We start from the raw sequence: 17,497 nt of genomic DNA, 5'->3' as shown, positions 1-17,497 counted from the left end.
GGTGCTTTTGGGTTGCTTTGTGGGTTTTTGGAGTTTTTTCCCCCTTAAGGATGATAAATATCAACAGAGCTCTCAGCTATTTTCTCTAAGCTGACAAAAGACTCCCTGCAATTATTCCTGAGCAGTGAAAGGAAGACGCTTCTAGAGAGCTTCAGTCATGGAGTTGTTAAACCTTGTCCTTGGGAGGCAAGGGGAAAAACTGCACATTGAAAGGTCTATGAAAGCTCCCTCCTTGTGCTCTTGTTATCTAGTTCCTATTGCATCTCCTCAAAATGCACCAAAACACAACAGGGACACCCAGAGAGTTCTGTCAACTCCAGTGATGTCAAAGCTAAGAGAAGGTGACCTGAGATTTCCCTCATGTGTTTTCACCAGAGGTGGGTGGCTGCTGGAGCTGTCACCACAGCCCTGTGCCTCTGAGGGTTTGGCTTTTTTATGGTTGCTTTGCTTTTTTTTCTTCCCTTGGGGTCAAAGGCAACACATTACCTGTGTTTTCCCCAACTGGTTCTTCCACCCATGAGACAGTAAAAGTTAGAAGTGGCTTTGCTGCCCTGTGAAGCAAGATGTGGGCTGCTGCAAGAGGCTGGGGACAGGCCTGCTGGTGGCTGCTGTGCAGGCTGACAGCCCTGCCTCAGCCTGCTGTCTGGGCTCAGGGGCAGGTAAGATGCCTCTTTTCTCAAATACCCAGCCTTAAGTACAGAACAGAGACTTCCTCAGAGGAATGTGCTCTTGCCATCTCTTTATTCAAGCCTCATCCTCGCATCCAGTTTGTCTTTCACTGCTGAGACCCTGTGCAGGCTGAGCAAGCCAATGGCCACACCTTCCCCTGCCCTCCCAAGGGCATGACCACCTCCAGAGCAGGAGACTCCTGCTGTTCATCCCCCAGAGCTGGTGGTCAGGCTGTCAAGGGCTGCTGCACTCAGACCACCCCTTACCAACACGCTGACCAAGCGCAGAAGCTTTGGTTGAGCACCCGGCAAAGCAGCCCAGGGTGACTGCTGAAGGTCTTCTGAAGGGTTCTCCCCCTTCAGTCTCTGCAAGTGTCTGTAGGTGGGAATGAAAACTTGCTGCTTTGCCTTGCAGGGGTTGTTTTCCCTCCCTCTGAGCACGAGCTAAGGACTGTTTAAGTGCTCAGCTTCACTCTGTGGGATGCAGCAGCCTCGGGCTGTGTGGTGTCATTGGCCACCACCTTGGCTTCTCCATAGGTGTCTATGCATTTCCTCACAGCTTTCAGGATAAGCTGTAACCTCCTGTCCAGAGCCAGGAGGTGAGGCTCGGTGAGGATGGGTGCCAGGGGGTCCTGCAGCAGGGATTCCCTCATCACCTCACTCAGCTGGTACTCGGGCTGGGCCAAGAGCTGCAGCCGTAACAACGTCGTCCTCTTGATGCTGGAAGAAAAGCAAGAAAGCATCTTAATGCAAACTTCAGGTGGCATCCCAGCAAGAGCCAGCTGCCAGGGAAGGAGGCAGGGCAGAGCTTGGGGGAAGGCTCTTCACAAAGAACTTTCACTTTCTGAAGGAAACAAAATTCCCCCTTGGTTTGGGTTTGGTTTGGGTTTCCAGCCTGCAGAGGAGTCCTACTGCAGAGTTCTGTCAGCAGAGAGATAAATGTGATCAAAGTTCTCAGTAATGAGTGGTTTTTGTCTGAGTCACAAGTGACCCAGTTCCCCAGATGCCTGCAGGGTGCTGCCTTGCTTCCCAGGGTGACATTTGTGGCAGAGGGGGAGGTAAAATGAAGAGGCATGAATGAGACATAAACCTTCTGTCAAACACTAGCAGAGAGGGAATATTTCCTGGCACTCATTTAACTGTGACTTTTTTTCACCTTCAGAGGTGCTGAGATTCAGATCTCATTTCCAGTGACAAGCTATAATCTTAGAGCACTGCTGGGAAGGAAACTCAGTTTTCTGAAATCATTTGTTTGATCCTCAGTGAGAATTGTTTTGACTCCAGTACCTCAAATACTGACATTAATCAGGGCTTTTAATTATTGCCCTTTACATTTTGGAAACAAAATAGTCTGTGTTCATGGAACCTTTCTGATTTAGCTAAGCCACAATTTTCAGATGGTAAAAGGTCAAGTTAGAAACCTTTTTCACCAACCCCAGGATCTGCCTGTGTGTGCTTGTCATTTACTCAGGGCATCGATGTGGAACAGGGATGTGGCTCTCTGAGAGGATCTGAGCTGCTCAGATCCCAGAATGCTGGGGATGGGAAGGGCCCTGCAGAGCTGCCCCAGCCCCTGCTAAAGCAGGTTACCCTCAATCAGGAGACACAGGAATGTGTCCAGGAGGGTTTGGAAACCTCCCAAGGAGCCTCCACACCCCCCCCTGGGCAGCCTGGGCCAGGGCTCCCTCACCTCAGCACCAAAGGAGTTGGTTCCAGTGTAACTTCCTCTGTTCCAGCTTGTGCCTGTTACCCCTTGTCCTGTCACTGGGCACCACAGAACAGAGACTGGCCCCATCCATCAGGTCACCTTGCTGCAGAAGCCCTGAGTGTCACAGTCTAGTGATGCCTGTTGCATTGCACAAGGGAGGGAGAAATGTGCAGTGATTGGCACAGGGCAGGTGACTTTAAACCCTGGCTTTTGTCCTGGCTGCCCACTGCAAGCTGGCATTAATGATAAATGAATGGAGCAGGTGCTAAACCTGTTTTATATTGGTGCTGGAGTGTGGCTGTGGGGTTCTGCTGCTGCCAGGGAAAGCCTTGTGCAGAGCCTGTGCAAGGGGTGAGTGAGGAGCTGCTGTGGGTAAACACCAGCTGTGTTTGCTCTGGTCTGAACAGCAGTGGGGCTTGGAGGTGGAGAAGGGGATAGTCTGACCCTGTGGGGAAAGGGCTTGTGTAACTGTTACAGCGTTAAATGAGGAACAAGCAGAATGTGGAAGGGGGTTGGAAGTCCTGCCCCCAGCCCTGCTCCTGTCCCACAGGGCAGATCCCCACTCCTCTACTGAACTGCTGAAGGTTTGACCCAGAGCTTTCTAGGGGCTTCATCAGCCAAGGAGATACATGTGCTGGGTTAACAAGGGGCTGTTTTCAGTGCTGTCTGTGCCTTGTTGAGGGTTCTGACTTTAAGGACAACCACCATCTCCTACTGCATGGCTCTGTTTGTGCCATTTACTGTCCTTGGAGCAATGCTGGCAGAGGAGAGCAGCAAACTTCAACGTGTGGGACCAGGACTGGTGTGGGAGCTGTGAAAGGCAGCTAAAAATACCCAACTAAAACCTGCTGGAAGCCAAACTTAGAGGAGAACTCATCTGGGAATGAGCTGAGTGTGTCTGATAGAGAAGCCAGCAGCCTGTTGAGCATCTCTGTGGCTGGAGTGGTCTCTCTTTGCTGCAGGACTTCGTTCCAGTTGAGCTGTACATGGCTCAACTTCATGTAGGAATAAGGAGAGAAGTTGATGGGCTGAGTCCAGAGAGTTGCTCAGGACAGGCTGAAATCTGTGGCCTCTGTGCTTGCTCAGATAAACCTATTTCCTTCCTTTCCCAGCAGTTTTTGGATGCTCCCTCACTCAGAAGGGATTGGCTGCTGTGGGAAATGGGGGTTGTGCATCTCCCTCGGGAGCATGAGTGGCTTTTGTGCTGTTCTCAGCCCTAGCTGGCTTAGTGCAAGGTGTGACTTGCAGTCTCCTTCTAACTGCCTCTTACAAGGAGGATTAAATTAAGAGGAGCTCCTGGGAGGTGGATGTGGAAGAAGAGGGAGGATCTGACCTGTGGATATTACTGTATAGAGGTCCAATTAAGAGGCAGAGTTGGTTTGAACTGCACAACATAGGAGTCCGAGAGAAGGACTCACTGTGAGCCTGCAATTGGAAAGGAAAAGACTCACTGGGTGCAAATAACAGTTCTTAAAATTAGATCCAGGGATGTGAGAGGATGGGGAGAGAGTGCAGGTAACACCTTGAGGCTGAGCTGGAGCAGGCACAGCGAGGAAATTGGTTAGGAGGCTCCTGAAGAGAAACCACAGGGCACAGCAGCTCGTTCTGTCTCTCAAATGGAAACTTCCAGCTGATGACTTCTGTGAATTTAACAGAAGGGGAAGATAGGATTCACCTAGTAAAATGTTTGAGCTTCTCCTTAATGCCCTGGGAAGAAGAAACCTGATAACTGAGTTCTACCAGGCCTTTGCAGGGGGAGTTCTGAGCCTTGTGTTGACGGCACCTCACGTGCAGGGGCTGGGAGACGTTAGTCAGCCCTGCTGGAAGGGTCTTTGAGCTTCAGTGGGAAAGCATCCAGGAAAAAGAAGTTGTATGAGGCTGTGGCAGGCTGCAGTGCACCAGGGACTGAAACCTTGGAGTGCTAAGAGGAGCTGAAGCCCTGTTCCAGGGGTGACTTACGTGCAGCACTGGGACAGCGGTGCCAGGATGGAGAGTTCGTCGTGCGAATGGCGCCCGAACCTGCGGGCGAAGCACGGAGAGCAGAGCTTGAGTCCCTGCCCAGCCCCTGCCCCCTCCCCTGTGCCCCCCAGCCTCACCCTCTGGCATTGTCCAGGTGCAAGAGGAAGCCATCGTCCCCAAACTTGGTGAACATTTCGTAGTGGTGACGGTCCATGTTCCCTGGTGAAGGGCAGACAGAGGAACAGAGTTTCCCTTGCACGTGACCCTGTCATTGTCTAGACTACGCTACGTTTCCTTCTCAGAGCTGCAGGGAATGCTTGTTGCCTTGCTGGAAGGGTCTGAGATGCTCAGAGCTGCTGTTTTCATCTTGCTGGACCTCCCCCTGGGTGAGGAGTGGGGTGTGGGGGGGTGTCCCCCTTGCCTGCACATCAGGAGGGGTCGTTCTGGCTGGCTGTGGGGAGACAGGAATCTCCCCAAACTGTCTGTGGAGCAGGAGGGATGGCTTTGAGGAACACTGTGGCAGACAGACTGAGGCTGAAGGCCCACATGGAAGGAAGGAAGGAAGGGATGTGATTTCCCCCTTCATCATACCTATTAGGAAGTCAAATATGGCCATGTCAATGATGTTAAGCAGCCGGTTGCCGTTGCTGTAGGGGTAGATCTCCCTCACTGTGTTGCAGTAGAGTGGATTCACTTCCCACCTGCCAGAGATGGAGGAGAAGGGAGAGACATTCAGCACCCTGAGTCCAGTCTCCCAGACAGATGGAGAGGACTTCAATCTCCCTCCTGCATGCAGGAGACTGGAAATCAAACCCAGTCAAGGGCCAGGCATTAAGAGTTAATAGATCAGTTCTGGGCCATCTCTGTGCCATGGCTTTCCTCTGCCTGGAGGTGCAATTTCTGTCTGTCTGTGCTCTGCCCCTTCCCCATCCCACCTGCTCCCTGCAGTGCAGATATGGGAAGCAGCAGCATTTACCCACTTACTCCTCTTTTCCATCAAACGAGTAGGAGCGGATCCAGGGGTTGGGGATGGAGAGTCGTGGTGCCAGGTTGAGGGATGGCAGGAAGGCAGAGAGGGACCCTTCCAGGAGGTGAGGGTTCCCACACACTGCATACTCTGTCTTGCACATGTAGGGGCACTTGGCAAAGAAGCACACGTTGCTGGCTGGGAGGAGAGAGAGGAGAAAGGAGCTACAGACTGTAAGAGGCTGCAGGGTAGGCTGGGCTGAACCCTTCCCCATCACCTGTCAGTAACTGCATGTACTGTGGCAAATGCCACCACAGTCTGGATGGGAAACTGCCCCCAGAGACACAGGGAACTGCTGGAGAGAGGCCAGGGCAGGGCTACCAGGAGGCTGAGGGGATGGAACATGTGTGTGAGGAGGAAAGGCTGCAGGACCTGCGGCTGTTCACTTGTGAGTACCTGAATGGTGGGTGTCAGGAGGATGGGGGGTGACACTTTAGTGCCCAGTGCCAGGACAAGGGGTGATGGGCACAAGCTGGAACACAGAAAGTTCCACTTAAAGACAAGGAGAAACCCCTTTGGTGCTGAGGTGAGGGAGCCCTGGCCCAGACTGCCCAGGGAGCGTGTGGAGGCTCCTTCTCGGGAGGTTTCCAACCCCACCTGGACATGTTCCTGTGCCCCCTGAGCCAGGGGAACCTGCTGTAGCAGGGGCTGGGGCTGCAGCAGCTCTGCAGGGCCCTTCCAGCCCCCACTATTCAGGGAAATGATGGACAATACCTGTGTTTTGATCAATGGACAGACCTGGTCCCATGCTGTAAGGGAAAGACTGGGAGAAGGGGGCAGGATGATCCCAGGGACACCTCAGCTGCAGCTGGGTCTTTGTGCACGTTTCACCTGAGGGTGAACCCAGAGCCCAGCTCCCTCCAGCCCCTGTTGCATGCAGACCCTCCCCTCTCCCCCTGCAGGCAGGCAGCTAGCTGCTCACCTACCTGGGGAGACAAAGAAGACACTCTGCAGGATCTCATTGCTGGTGACCTCCAGGATTTCCTTGGTGACGTTGATCCATCTCCCGACCGTGGGCGGCACCCTCCGGAAATCCAGGATCCTGCCCATGGGCACACAGGGGCTGACAGGGGCACACAGGGGCTGCTTCCTTTGCTAAACCAGGGGCCTTTCCATGGCTGCACCCACATCTTTGGGGTTTGTGGGGTGGTTTTTTCCCTCCCAGCTTCTTTCTAGCAAGCAGCCAGGATCCTCTTACCCTCTGGACCAAAACGTGTCTGAGTCCAGGTTTTGGTGTTTTAATAGCTACTGTCTGGAACAATCTGGGTGTTCTCCAGAACTTGTGTCTCTCTCTGCTTTCTCCCACCCCCTCACACACAAGCTGGGTCCTGCAGGAGCCAAAACAGCCCTTTCAGGCCCTTCTGTGATGTTGGGTTTGACTGGGAGCGAAGATGTGTTGGACCTGGTACATGAGAGGCAGCGGGAGGTGAGTGGGATTCCCTCCCCCACAGAGGCAGTCAGGCCCTGCTGACTCATCTCAAAGAGCCTCACAAAGATCAGGGCCTGGGGCAGAAAGGCATTCCTGGCAGAGTGGAAAGCCACTGTTGATTGCTGAGTCAGTAAGAGGGAGTGAACAGGCTGATGCTGTGCTTTGCTCCTTGGGTAAAGCTGCTTCTCTGCTTTGAGACTCGGGTCCAAAGCAGGATTTAGCCTGTTACTTATTGAGCAATGGTTAAAGACAACAAAACAGCCTTTGCTTTCATCTAGCACCTTTCAGCTCTAAAAACCACAAAGCACTTCAGAAAAGCAATCAGCCTCCTTTTTCTGGCAGTGGAGCTGGGGTGCAGACGCAAGCTGATGTGTTGGGGCAGGGCTGGAAGGAGGATTCAGCTCTCCTCTCTCCATTCCCTTGCTTGGGCTTGAGTTGCAGCACTTACAGTTGAGTCAGGCTTATCAGAGGAGTGCCCCCCATCCACCACTGTCATCAGGGATCACTTTCCCTTGGTGTTCAATACTTGCCCCATGGAGGGGAAGGAGGCTGCTGTCCTCTGTATTAAACACAGAGCCTGCTGGGGAGAGCTGCCAGCTTCCCTTGCTCTGTAGCTGCAGTTAATCCAAACTCACCCTGGTTGCTGACTGTGCCACCTTCCCTCAGAGGGGATCCAGGCTGTGCCCAGAGCTCCTCCTTGCACTTTGATGCAGGGGAGGCAAATACCTGACCCCTGGACTCCATCTGCCACCCTGCCCTTGTGCAGTGACCAAGTCAAAGCTGCTCCCTGAGCTTCAGAGGAGAACCAGAGCCACCCCATCCCCACACGAGGCATCAGTGCCCAGAAGGGAGCTGCAAAGCAATGGCTCAGCTGAGGCTGAGCAGCTCTGCAGGGCTCAGCGTGGCTTTTCTGGTGCCAAAGCTGTGAGGGGGGCAGGGGAGGGGGTGCTGGCAGGGGAGGGGGTGCTGGCAGGGCCAGGCCCTGGGGCAGCTCCCTACCTGTCCAGGTGGAAGGCGGCGATCTCGGCGTTGTGCCGCTGGAAGTCCACGAAGTAGAAGAAGTCCTCAGGGGTCTCTTCCTCACGTTTCTGCCTGGGGAGAGGGAGGGGGTCAGGGCAGCCTGGGCAGCTGGCAGGCAGCCTGGGCACTAAGCCATGGCACTGGGACAGCCAGTGTGCTGGTGGCCACGCTGGTGCCAGGGCCGGAGCTGCAGCGCTGGGGGCTCAGGGCCATCGCTCGCTGGGGCAGGGAGCAGCACCTGCACACCCAGCCCTGAGAGGCAGCCAGAAGGCTTTAAACCATTTGTGCCAGAGTTTAGACCCACTTAGGACAGCATTTTAGGTGGGTAGAGGCCCAGGGGATGCTAGAGGCCGTGCTGCACTTCTCAAGTCTCCGTGGGAGGCAGAGAAGAGCTCAGGTTTGCTCATCTCACACCCCTGGGGTGGGAACAGCAGCTCAGTTAATTTAGTGGCTGTCACACAGTGCCCCAATATGTCAAGAGGTGAATTTGCATGCTCAGCCTCCAGAGCAGCTGTGTCTCACAGCAAAGCCCCCAAGCACTGCTGAGCCCTCCTGGCTCTCTGACACTTCTGGACCTGCTGGACTGCAGGATGGAAAGCCACAGGAGAGGAGCTGGCTGCTTTCTGGATGAACAAACCATGCCAGCTGGGGTGGATGGGAAGGAAAGCAACTGGGAGCCAGTGTGAAGAGTCCCAGGGGGCTACAGGTAAGTGCAGAAGTGATTTAAAACTGCTGTGTGAGGTGACTGGGTCTGATGGCTGTTTCTTGGAAATACTCTGGGGAATCCAAGGAGAAACAAGGTAAAACACAAGGTCAGGTGGGGAAGGGGAATAATCACATCACAGAATTGTGGTGGGAAAAGCCCCTGAAGCTGCTGCAGTCCCAGCCCAGCACTAACCCCTGGCCCTCAGCACCTCAGCCCCACGGCTTTGGGATCCCTCCAGGGCTGGGCACTGCCTCAGCTCCCTGGGCAGCCTGGCACAGGGGCTGACACCCCTCTCAGGGAAACAGTTCTGCCTCAGCTCCAACCTCAACCTCCCCTGGGGCAGCTTGAGCCTGTTTCTTCACGTTCTGTCACTTGGGAGAAGAGTCTGACCCCCAGCTCCCTGCAGGCTCCTGTCAGGGAGTGTCAGAGAGGGCTCCTGTCTGCCCTCAGCCTCCCCTTCTCCAGGCTGAACACCCCCATTCCCTCAGCCCCTCCCCAGCACCCTTATGCTCCAGCCCCTTCCCCAGCTCTGCTGCTCAGCTCTGTGCCCTTCAGTGTCCCATGGCAGTGAGTGAGGGGCTCCCCCAGCACACGGGACAATCCCTGCCCTGCTCCTGCTGTCACCCCAGTGCTGATCCCAGCCAGGATGCCACTGGCCTCTTGGCAGGCAGCTGGGAGATGGGCAGTCCCTAGCAGTGCCTTACCTCATGGGCTTGAACATGGCTTTCCCAAAGTCCTGGAACCTGAGGACCAGCTTCAGGTGCACCCCGCTGGGCTTCACGACTTGGGGAGGAAAGGGGCCGTTAGCTGCCTGAAGGGCAGGGTTCAGCTTTGCACCCCACAGCTGCCTCCTCCTCCCCTCTGCTTCTGTGCTTGTTTTCCCTCCCTCTCCCCTGTGCCACAGAGGCAATTTCCCCCCAGCACTCCTCCCAGCAGCTATTTGTTACATCCTCTTGGGGACTTTTTCCTCTCTCTGGTAGAATCCAGTGGCACACTGATGTCCTGGCCCCCACATCCCACCCTCTGCTGTGGTGGTGGGGTCTCACTGGATGGAGAAGGGCCTGGCATTGCCTGGCTTTCCATTTCCCTTGCCAAGGTTGGCATGGAAAAGGTGAAGGTTGGGGTCAGCTGGGGTGTGAGGGCAGAGTAGGGTGTCACACTCACTCTGGCTGCAGTCACAGGCTCCCAGCAGCGCTTTCTCATCCTGGCTGTAGTCTGCAAGGGCAAGAGGAGCAGTGAGAACCCCTCACCCCCATCCCAGCTCTGGGCATGCAGGGGGCACTGCCTGCCTGTTCCTGCCCATCCTGCCTGCAGTGTCCAGTCCTCTTGGGACTAAACTGTTGTGCAATGTGTCCCCACCATGGCTGGCACCAAAAGATGCTGCAGGAAGGGCTACAGCCCAGGTCCTTCCTCCCATCTCAAGGTAAGAGCACAACAACTGCAAGCACAACACCTGCTGGGAAGCTGTCACTGGGCTTGGGGCCTCCTCCATGGCACCCAGCTCGATGGCAGGAGGGGACTTACCAGCACTGATAGTGGTGAGGTCCCTCATGTCCCGCAGGAGCCTGCTGACAGTGGGGCTGGAGCGAGGGTAGAGCCCATCCCGGGTGATGCCCAGGTGGAACTGCAGCCAGCTGGCCTCTGGCCGGAGCAGCAGCGGGGCTGCAGGCGAGGTGAGGTTGAGCTCCTCCCTGTAAAGCTTGTGTCTCCTGGGAAAGAGAGAGTGAGGATGAGCCATGGGATGGAAAGCCCTTACTGCCCTGAGAGGTGCTGAGAAGGACACTGGGTGCTACCCGAGGGGAAACTGAGGCAGGGAGTGATGACTGAGGCGGTCAGAGGTGTCCCAGACTCTGCTGCCTTCTTGCCTTACAGCCCTGGGAAAGCATCAAGTGGGAACATGAGGGACTCTGTCATCTTATCCTCACCCCACCAGGACCAGGAGGAGAGTCAAGGTGTGGCTGGAGCTAAATCACATCTCCAGCAACACAAGAGCTGTCCTGTGTGATGGGGGAAGTGCTTCCCCAGGGGACTGCAGGCTCCAGCCCAGACTTGGGGAGGGGACCCGATGTGACAGCAGATAATTTAGGGCTTGACTGCTCAGTGAGGTGTTGGAGAGCCCCAGAGGATAACAAGGTCTTGTCTGAGCCAGCCTCCACAGAGGACTGTCTTTAGAGCCATGATGGGATGGGATGGGATGGGATGGGATGGGATGGGATGGGATGGGATGGGATGGCAGCTCGAGTGGTGGCCATGGCTGCAGCCAGGGGGCACAGACTGTGCACCAAGGCATTGACCAGCCAAGGAGCTGCTGCTGGTGCCTGGAAAGGCCTCATGGATGTTGCTGGGGTTTACTTGCTTCCCTGTCTATGCCAGCAGGAGAGCTTTGGGTTTCCTTTGGTTTCCTTTCTTCCCCCATCCTTCTCCATCCAAGCAGGTTAAACAGTGTGGTGAGTCCTGGTCTAACCACGAGCAAGGGCTGAACATTGCAGGCAGTGAGGGACACGGTTCAGAAGCTCCCTGGGACAGGGGGAATCTAGGAAACAGGTTTGTTTGTATCTGCAGGTCAGAGCAGCCAGTTCCCTGTCCCCATTTGTTTGTTTGCCTTTCAGCTGGACTGGGTCAGCCACGGGCCAAAGTCCAGGAGAGCATGGTCAGGCTGGCAGAGCCGTCCCCTTGTGCTCTGGCTCTTGGCTCAGGACACCTGCAAACGGGAGGATGGGATGTGGCAGGGTGCTGAGACTCCCTGGCAGGTTTGGCAGGCAGGCTGTGCCCTAGGATGTGGTCCCAGGATGCTGCTGTGCACCAGCACATGTAGGCAAGTCTTTGAGGCACAACCTCCTGTAGCCAGGGACAATCAAGACCCTGGTGTGACTTACAATGACACAGTGACTTACAATGACACGGGATTCTCCCCCAGAGAAGCAGCTCAAATCTTTTACCCTATTTGCTTTCCTGCCTCCCATACACACAGGCTGTTACCCCCCAGGGTGACAGTGAGCAATAGATGAAAAATGCAGTGGTTATGCAAGGGGAGGCTGTTCCTGCCCAGCAGCTCCTCTCAGCCCAGCACCCTGGGGTTCCTGCCCTGGGCATGGGGCCAGCAACCCCCCTTCCAGCCTTTACACCCCAAATCCAGCTCCCTCTGCCTCCCTGTTTCCTTCAGGATTCCTGAAATATTTCCCTGCAGGAACAGCTCTCTGCAAAAGTCATCATGATATGAACAAACCCACCCAGGCTGACTCCTACCTTGCCATCAATAGCCCCGGGGTTGCCCCAGCTCTGTGCTGGGCCAGCTGCCCACTGGGCTGGGGCACGGCCTGGGGGGGATGCTGGGCTCAGGCTACCAGTGTCTGCTTGCCCTGTGCCTCCCCCAGCACTGAGCTGGTTACAGAGTTTAGCAGCTGTTCCTTCATGGATAAAAATAAGCTCTGGAGGTTTTAAAGTTGGTGTTTTTTCTGTTTTGAAGAGGTGTGGATGGCTTGTTCTGTGCTTTCCTTCCTCCATCCCTGCCAGTCTCTCCAGCTGGTTCTGCATCCTGCAATCAAGCTCCTGCTCCTAACTGAAGTGCCAGGGAAAAGCAGAGCAGTCACCAGCATGCAGTGAGTGCTGGGGAGGTGGGACATGCTGCCTTGGCTGTGGGCATCCAAAATGGGATGAACCCTGCAGCCACTTCATGAGCTGACAGAGAGTCCTGGTCCAGCTGGTGCCCATCTGGCTGCAGAGATGAAGACTGGTACTCTGTGCTATAGGACAGGGATAAGCCACAGCTTGTTTCACTCCAGAGGTGCATCCTGCTGCCTGGAAAGCTGCTTTGCCAACAGCCAGATGTGTGTGTGACACAGAAACATCATCCAGTGGAGCTGAGGGGAGGGTGGCCCATGGGCACCCAGCTCTGAGCCTCCTGCCCTCACTGAGGGCTGCTGTGGACATTGCTCCTGTAGCACCACCCCCAGTCCTCAACAGCTTCACTAAACCTATGCATTGGGAGGCAAAGCCAAGGGTTCCCAAGTCCCAGAGAGGACCCTGCTCTCAGCAGTTATGGAGGCAGCTCTGTCACTGACCATGCTGGAGCTGACACGGGCTCTGCAGTGCTCTGGGGAGGCAGAAATTCCTCTGTGCCCACAGCAAATCAACAGGGTTATGAAACACAGCTGGCAAGTGCCATCTTGTTGCACACTCCATGTGCAGTGCCAGCAGCAGGAGAGGTTGTGTGTCACCTCAGCCTCTGCCTGCTCTCTGGAGGCTGCACCCACTGATGAGCATCATGTGCTTTGTTTCAAAGTGACCGAGGAACAATCAATACTCTGCCTCCCTTCTCCTTTCCAGAGGTGCAAAGCAAAGTCAATGAAGGAAACAGCACCATGGCTTTTCTCCTGGCAGTGAGACCTCAGCACCAAAAGCAACGTGCAGCCACGCTGTCACAAGTCACAGGTTTGAACCAAATGGGAAGGGACGCTGGGGAATGCAGGGCTCATACCCAACAGCCAGGGCTGTGCCATGGGCAAGGCTGGTGTGGGTGAAATGCCAGCAGTGCTGTGAGTGCTGAGCACTGGGTGCCCAGTGCTGCTGGGGGTGCTTAAAGAACCATCCAGTACGTGCTGAGAGCTGCCTTGGTTCAACTTGCCCATCCCCATTGGGCTTTGCCTTGGGAAATCTCCATCTTGCTGCCCAAATGCTGATGTCTCCAGGAGGCATTGCACAGCTCTGAGCAGATGCACCCAAGGGTGGGCCATGGCATGTCCCCAGGGACACCCAAACCCACCAGCCACGGACCTCAGGTGAAGTGAAGAGGGGTTTGACCTGCCCCAGACCAGCTCAGGCAAGGGGAGAGCCTCACAGGGGTGACCTCTGCCAAGCACACTGGCAGCTCCAGCCCCTGGGAGCTGCTCAGGCCACGATGGTCACCCTTTAATTCCTTCCACTGTCACTTCCCTGCATCTCCTGCTGTGAATCCCACCTGGAACAGGGACTGGCTGAGTCCCAGAAATAAGAGGAATCCACAATGAAGTGAAGAAAGTGAGAGCTTGGAAATCCTGCTGGTGCCAGGGGATGGAGTGCCCAGGTTGGGGTGCTCGGGTTGGGGTGCCCGGGAGCTGGCTGTGCAGGGGGTGCCCAGGTTGGGGTGCCCGGGTTGGGGTGCCCAGGAGCTGGCTGTGCAGTGGGTGCCTGGGGAGGGAGTGCCCAGGTTGGGGTGCCTGGGAGCTGTCCATGCAGTGGGTGCCCGGGGAGGGGGTGCCTGGGTTGGGGTGCCCGGGAGCTGCCCGTGCAGGGGATGCCGAGGTTGGGGTGCCCAGGTTGGGGTGCCCGGGAGCTGGCTGTGCAGGGGGTGCCCAGGTTAGGGTGCTTGGGTTGGGGTGCCTGGGAGCTGGCCGTGCAGTGGGTGCCCGGGTTGGGGTGCCTGGGAGCTGCCCATGCAAGGGGTGCACAGGCTGGGGTGCCCAGGAGTTGCTCGTGCAGGGGATGCCGAGGTTGGGGTGCCCGGGTTGGGGTGCCCGGGAGCTGCCCGTGCAGGGGGTGCCCGGGTTGGGGTGCCCAGGTTGGGGTGCCCGGGAGCTGCCCGTGCAGGGGGTGCCCGGGTTGGGGTGCCCAGGTTGGGGTGCCCGGGTTGGGGTGCCCAGGAGCTGCCCGTGCAGGGGGTGCCAGGTTGGGGTGCCAGGTTGGGGTGACCGTGCAGGGGGTGCCCAGGTTGGGGTGCCAGGTTGGGGTGCCCGTGCAGGGGGTGCCCAGGTTGGGGTGCCCGGGAGCTGCCCGTGCAGGGGGTGCCCGGGTTGGGGTGCCAGGTTGGGGTGCCAGGTTGGGGTGCCCGTGCAGGGGGTGCCAGGTTGGGGTGCCAGGTTGGGGTGCCCAGGTTGGGGTGCCCAGGTTGGGGTGCCAGGTTGGGGTGCCCAGGAGCTGCCCGTGCAGGGGGTGCCAGGTTGGGGTGCCAGGTTGGGGTGCCCGTTCGGGACGCACCTGTTCCAGCGAGCCGCTTTCCGCCGGTAGTAGCGCAGGGCTTCGCGGGCGGGCAGCAGCGGCTCGGCGGGGCCCGGCGCGGCCGGGGGCCGGTACAGCGGGTGGGCGAAGAGGCGGCGGAGCGCGGAGGCGTTGCGGGAGCGGGGCGGGAGCGCAGCGGCGGGCGCGGGGCGGCGGCGGCGGCACGGACAGCCCGGGCTGCCCGCGGCCAGCTCCCGGCGCGCCCGCGGCCAGAGGTGGAAGTAGAGATCGGCCGCCAGCAAAGCTCCGAGCAGCAGCAGCACGGCCGGGCGGTCCCGGCGAGGCCCCGGCATGGCCGGTGCGGGGGCAGCCGCGGCGCCGGGAGCCGCCGGGACGGGGCGGGGATGGGGACGGGGGGTCGCGGACCGCCGAGCCGAGCCCCCCCTTCCCCCGGCGCTGCCGCCAGCAGCCGCCCCCCAGCAGCCCTCACCCCCTCGGTCCCGCGGCGGGGACGGGGTTTGCCCCGTGTGTCCGAGGCGGAAAGTCCGGCCGGCCAAAAGCTTTGGCAGGAGCTGGAAGGCGGCGAGTGCGGCTGCGGGAGGGGCCGGGGGCGCGGGGCTGAGGTGTGTCTGCGCCTCTGGGTGTCTGCGGGCTGAGCCTCGCTGGGCTGTGGCCCCGGAGCTTGGCTGGCAGCCCGCTGCGATGCTCCTGAGCACACGGTTCGGGCTCTGCTCCGAGTCTCCTAATTGCTTAAAAAAAAATAGAAAAGAAAAGAAAAAATAGTGGAGGAAACTCCTCCCTGCAGTTTGCTCCGGGAGGTTTGGCCGTGGGGATGTGCTGGGCTGGGACTCACTGAGCTCATCGTGGAGGGAGAGTCGTGCTGGGAGCAGCACGGGGAGCCCGGCAAGGCTCAGGTTGAGGAGCGCTAGGCCAAGGGAGGGAAATGCAGAAAACACCGGCTGTAAACAAAAGGAGCGTGGCTAGAGCAGCCTGGGCTAGAGCAGCCTGGCTCCAGCGCTCTGCTGAAGGGACAACAGCAAATCAGCTGCTGAAAGAAGGGAGAGTCGGGTATGTTCTCAGCAGCCCAGAGCAGGGTTCAGTTTTGTATGCAGCACTGCAAAGGGAGGCTCTGGGAAGCGTGCTGGGATCAGGGGTTTGGGGCTGTGCAAACAGGCATCTGTGGAGCTGGTGGCCCAGCACCTCTCCCACAGCCTGGGATGCTCCTTTGGGTGAGGAGATGGTCCCCTGGGCTGGGGGGACCTGGAGCACATCCATCCCCTCAGCCTCTTGGTCTTTGGAAGACAGGGACTAGTTCATGCTCTTATTTAGAAATGCAATGTCAAACCTGCTCCACCTTTTGGTATCTGATGAGTTTGGGGACAGGCCTTGCTCTAAGCTTTTTTTTCTCCCCCTATAATCCCAAGTTTTATGTATTTTCCACAGTATGTTGCAGAAATCCTAAGCAGAAGCTGCAGCTGGTGCTTCTATGGGCCAGAGAGGACCAGTTGGAGCAAAGGCTGTGCTCCCCACACCTCTGTGCTCTTTGGGGATGAAATTGGTGTTGTGATGATGCTCACATTCCTTTATGCTCAAAACCAGACATGAGGGAAAATTGTAGAGTCTTTCCTGTGTGAGAAAGGCCTGGGGGGTGCTGGGAGGGCAAGGGCTCAGCTCAGAGGCACTGGGTTGGGGTCTGCAGGGTGGGAAGGGCTCCCACCAGCCTTAGACCTGATCTTCCTAATACCAAAGAAGAGAAGCAGCTTAAAGTGGGGTGTGGATAAAAATGATCACCAGCTCTCTGGCCCTGTCTCTTGGGAGAGAGCAAAGGGATGTTGTGCTGCAGCAGAGTGCTCTGCACAGGGCCACTGTGGTTCTCACCCCTTCCACAAGCCTGGCCGCTCTGTAGCTTCCCCAGCCAGCATCATCACAACCCTGCTCATAAGCAATGGCCTGGGACTAGCAACAGGATTCTTCTTTCTTTAAAGAAACTTTATTAACCAGCCCTAGCCAACAAACTGTGGAATTCAACAAACCCCAATGAATCACCAGGACAAAGGCTGGGCTGTGGCTGTCAGCCCTCTGAAGGGCACTCCTTGAGTCACTTCAAACTTAAAAGAGCTGCTTTTGACAAACACCTCCTCAGGAAAAAACCTGGCTAATACTTGCCTTGCTCTTAATCCTCCCTGAGCTGTTTCCCTGTTGCTAATCTCTCCTAGAAACCATTCTGAAATCTTTCCTGGTTGGCCACGCTCATTCTGAGCCAATGCATCAGGAACCAAAGCAGCTGGGCCCGTGGCTGGGTGTGATTGAGTGCTCCACAGGAAGGTCATTCCACTTGTAATGGGACTAATTAAAAAGAAACAAAACCTAATCAATCAGTCCCATTAATCTGTAATGAATCCAAGCACTACAGTCCTGCCCAGAGCATTAGTGACTGCCAGCCCCTCACATGCTGGAATGCAACAATGCTGCTCTCATTGGCGTTTAGAAGGGCTCAGCCATGCTGCTGTGATGCCAGGGCTACCTGGGCTTTGCCAGTGTAGCCACCAGCCCAGTTCCACTTGCCCACTCAGCTGTGGCCTGGAATGCTATGGGAGCAGGGGGAGATGCTGCTGCAGCTCATCCTCATCCGACACACATCCCTCAGCACCTCACCCTGTTCACAGAACAGCATCATGGAATGGTTTGGGTGGGAAGGGACCTTAAAAGCTCATCTCATTCCCACCCATGGGACAAGGACACCTCCCACTAACCCAAGTTCCTCCAAGCCCCATCCAACCTGGCCTGGAACACTCCCAGGGATGGGGCAGCCCCAGCAGCTCTGGGCAGCCTGTGCCAGGGCCTCACTCTCCTCACAGGGAACAACTTCTTCCTAATACCTCATCTAAATCTCCCCTCTTTCAGTTTGGAGCCATCACCCCTTGTCACTCCAGGCCCTTGCAAAAAGCCTCTCCCTGTGTTTCTTGTCAGTTCCTTTAGGGACTGGAGGCTGCTCTAAGGTCTCCCTGCAGCCTTCTCCTCTCCAGGCTGAACACCCCCAGCTCTCTCAAGGCTGTCTGCCCTCAGC

General features: G+C 56.9%; 1 protein-coding gene across 1 annotated transcript; it reads right to left on the bottom strand.

Moving 5' to 3' along the window:
- Nucleotides 1-713: 713 nt before the first annotated feature.
- On the bottom strand, nt 714-14,922 carry FAM20A (FAM20A golgi associated secretory pathway pseudokinase). Its single transcript, XM_062010796.1, has 11 exons — nt 14,470-14,922; nt 10,042-10,226; nt 9,682-9,732; nt 9,222-9,300; nt 7,791-7,883; nt 6,289-6,404; nt 5,320-5,500; nt 4,927-5,036; nt 4,473-4,554; nt 4,336-4,395; nt 714-1,388 (listed from the first exon to the last, which is right to left on the bottom strand). The coding sequence occupies exons 1-11, from the start codon at nt 14,781-14,783 to the stop codon at nt 1,124-1,126; spliced, it is 1,536 nt and encodes a 511-aa protein (XP_061866780.1). The 5' UTR covers nt 14,784-14,922; the 3' UTR covers nt 714-1,123.
- Nucleotides 14,923-17,497: the final 2,575 nt, after the last annotated feature.

This window comes from Colius striatus, chromosome 18, assembly GCF_028858725.1.
Source record: "Colius striatus isolate bColStr4 chromosome 18, bColStr4.1.hap1, whole genome shotgun sequence".
NCBI classification, from domain to species: domain Eukaryota; kingdom Metazoa; phylum Chordata; class Aves; order Coliiformes; family Coliidae; genus Colius; species Colius striatus.
The sequence above is the reverse complement of the archived record's forward strand: the minus strand, read 5'-3'. Positions and strand labels throughout refer to the sequence as shown.

Bases quoted from the DNA above. Each gene is read 5' to 3' on its own strand.
- FAM20A (XM_062010796.1), bottom strand. From the start codon at position 14,783: ATGCCGGGGCCTCGCCGGGACCGCCCGGCCGTGCTGCTGCTGCTCGGA. The intron at 5,501-6,288 runs GTAGGTGAGCAG...CTCTCCTCCCAG, and splicing joins TGTCTTCTTTGTCTCCCCAG to CCAGCAACGTGTGCTTCTTT. The intron at 1,389-4,335 runs GTAAGTCACCCC...CTTTTCTTCCAG, and splicing joins CCGCTGTCCCAGTGCTGCAC to CATCAAGAGGACGACGTTGT.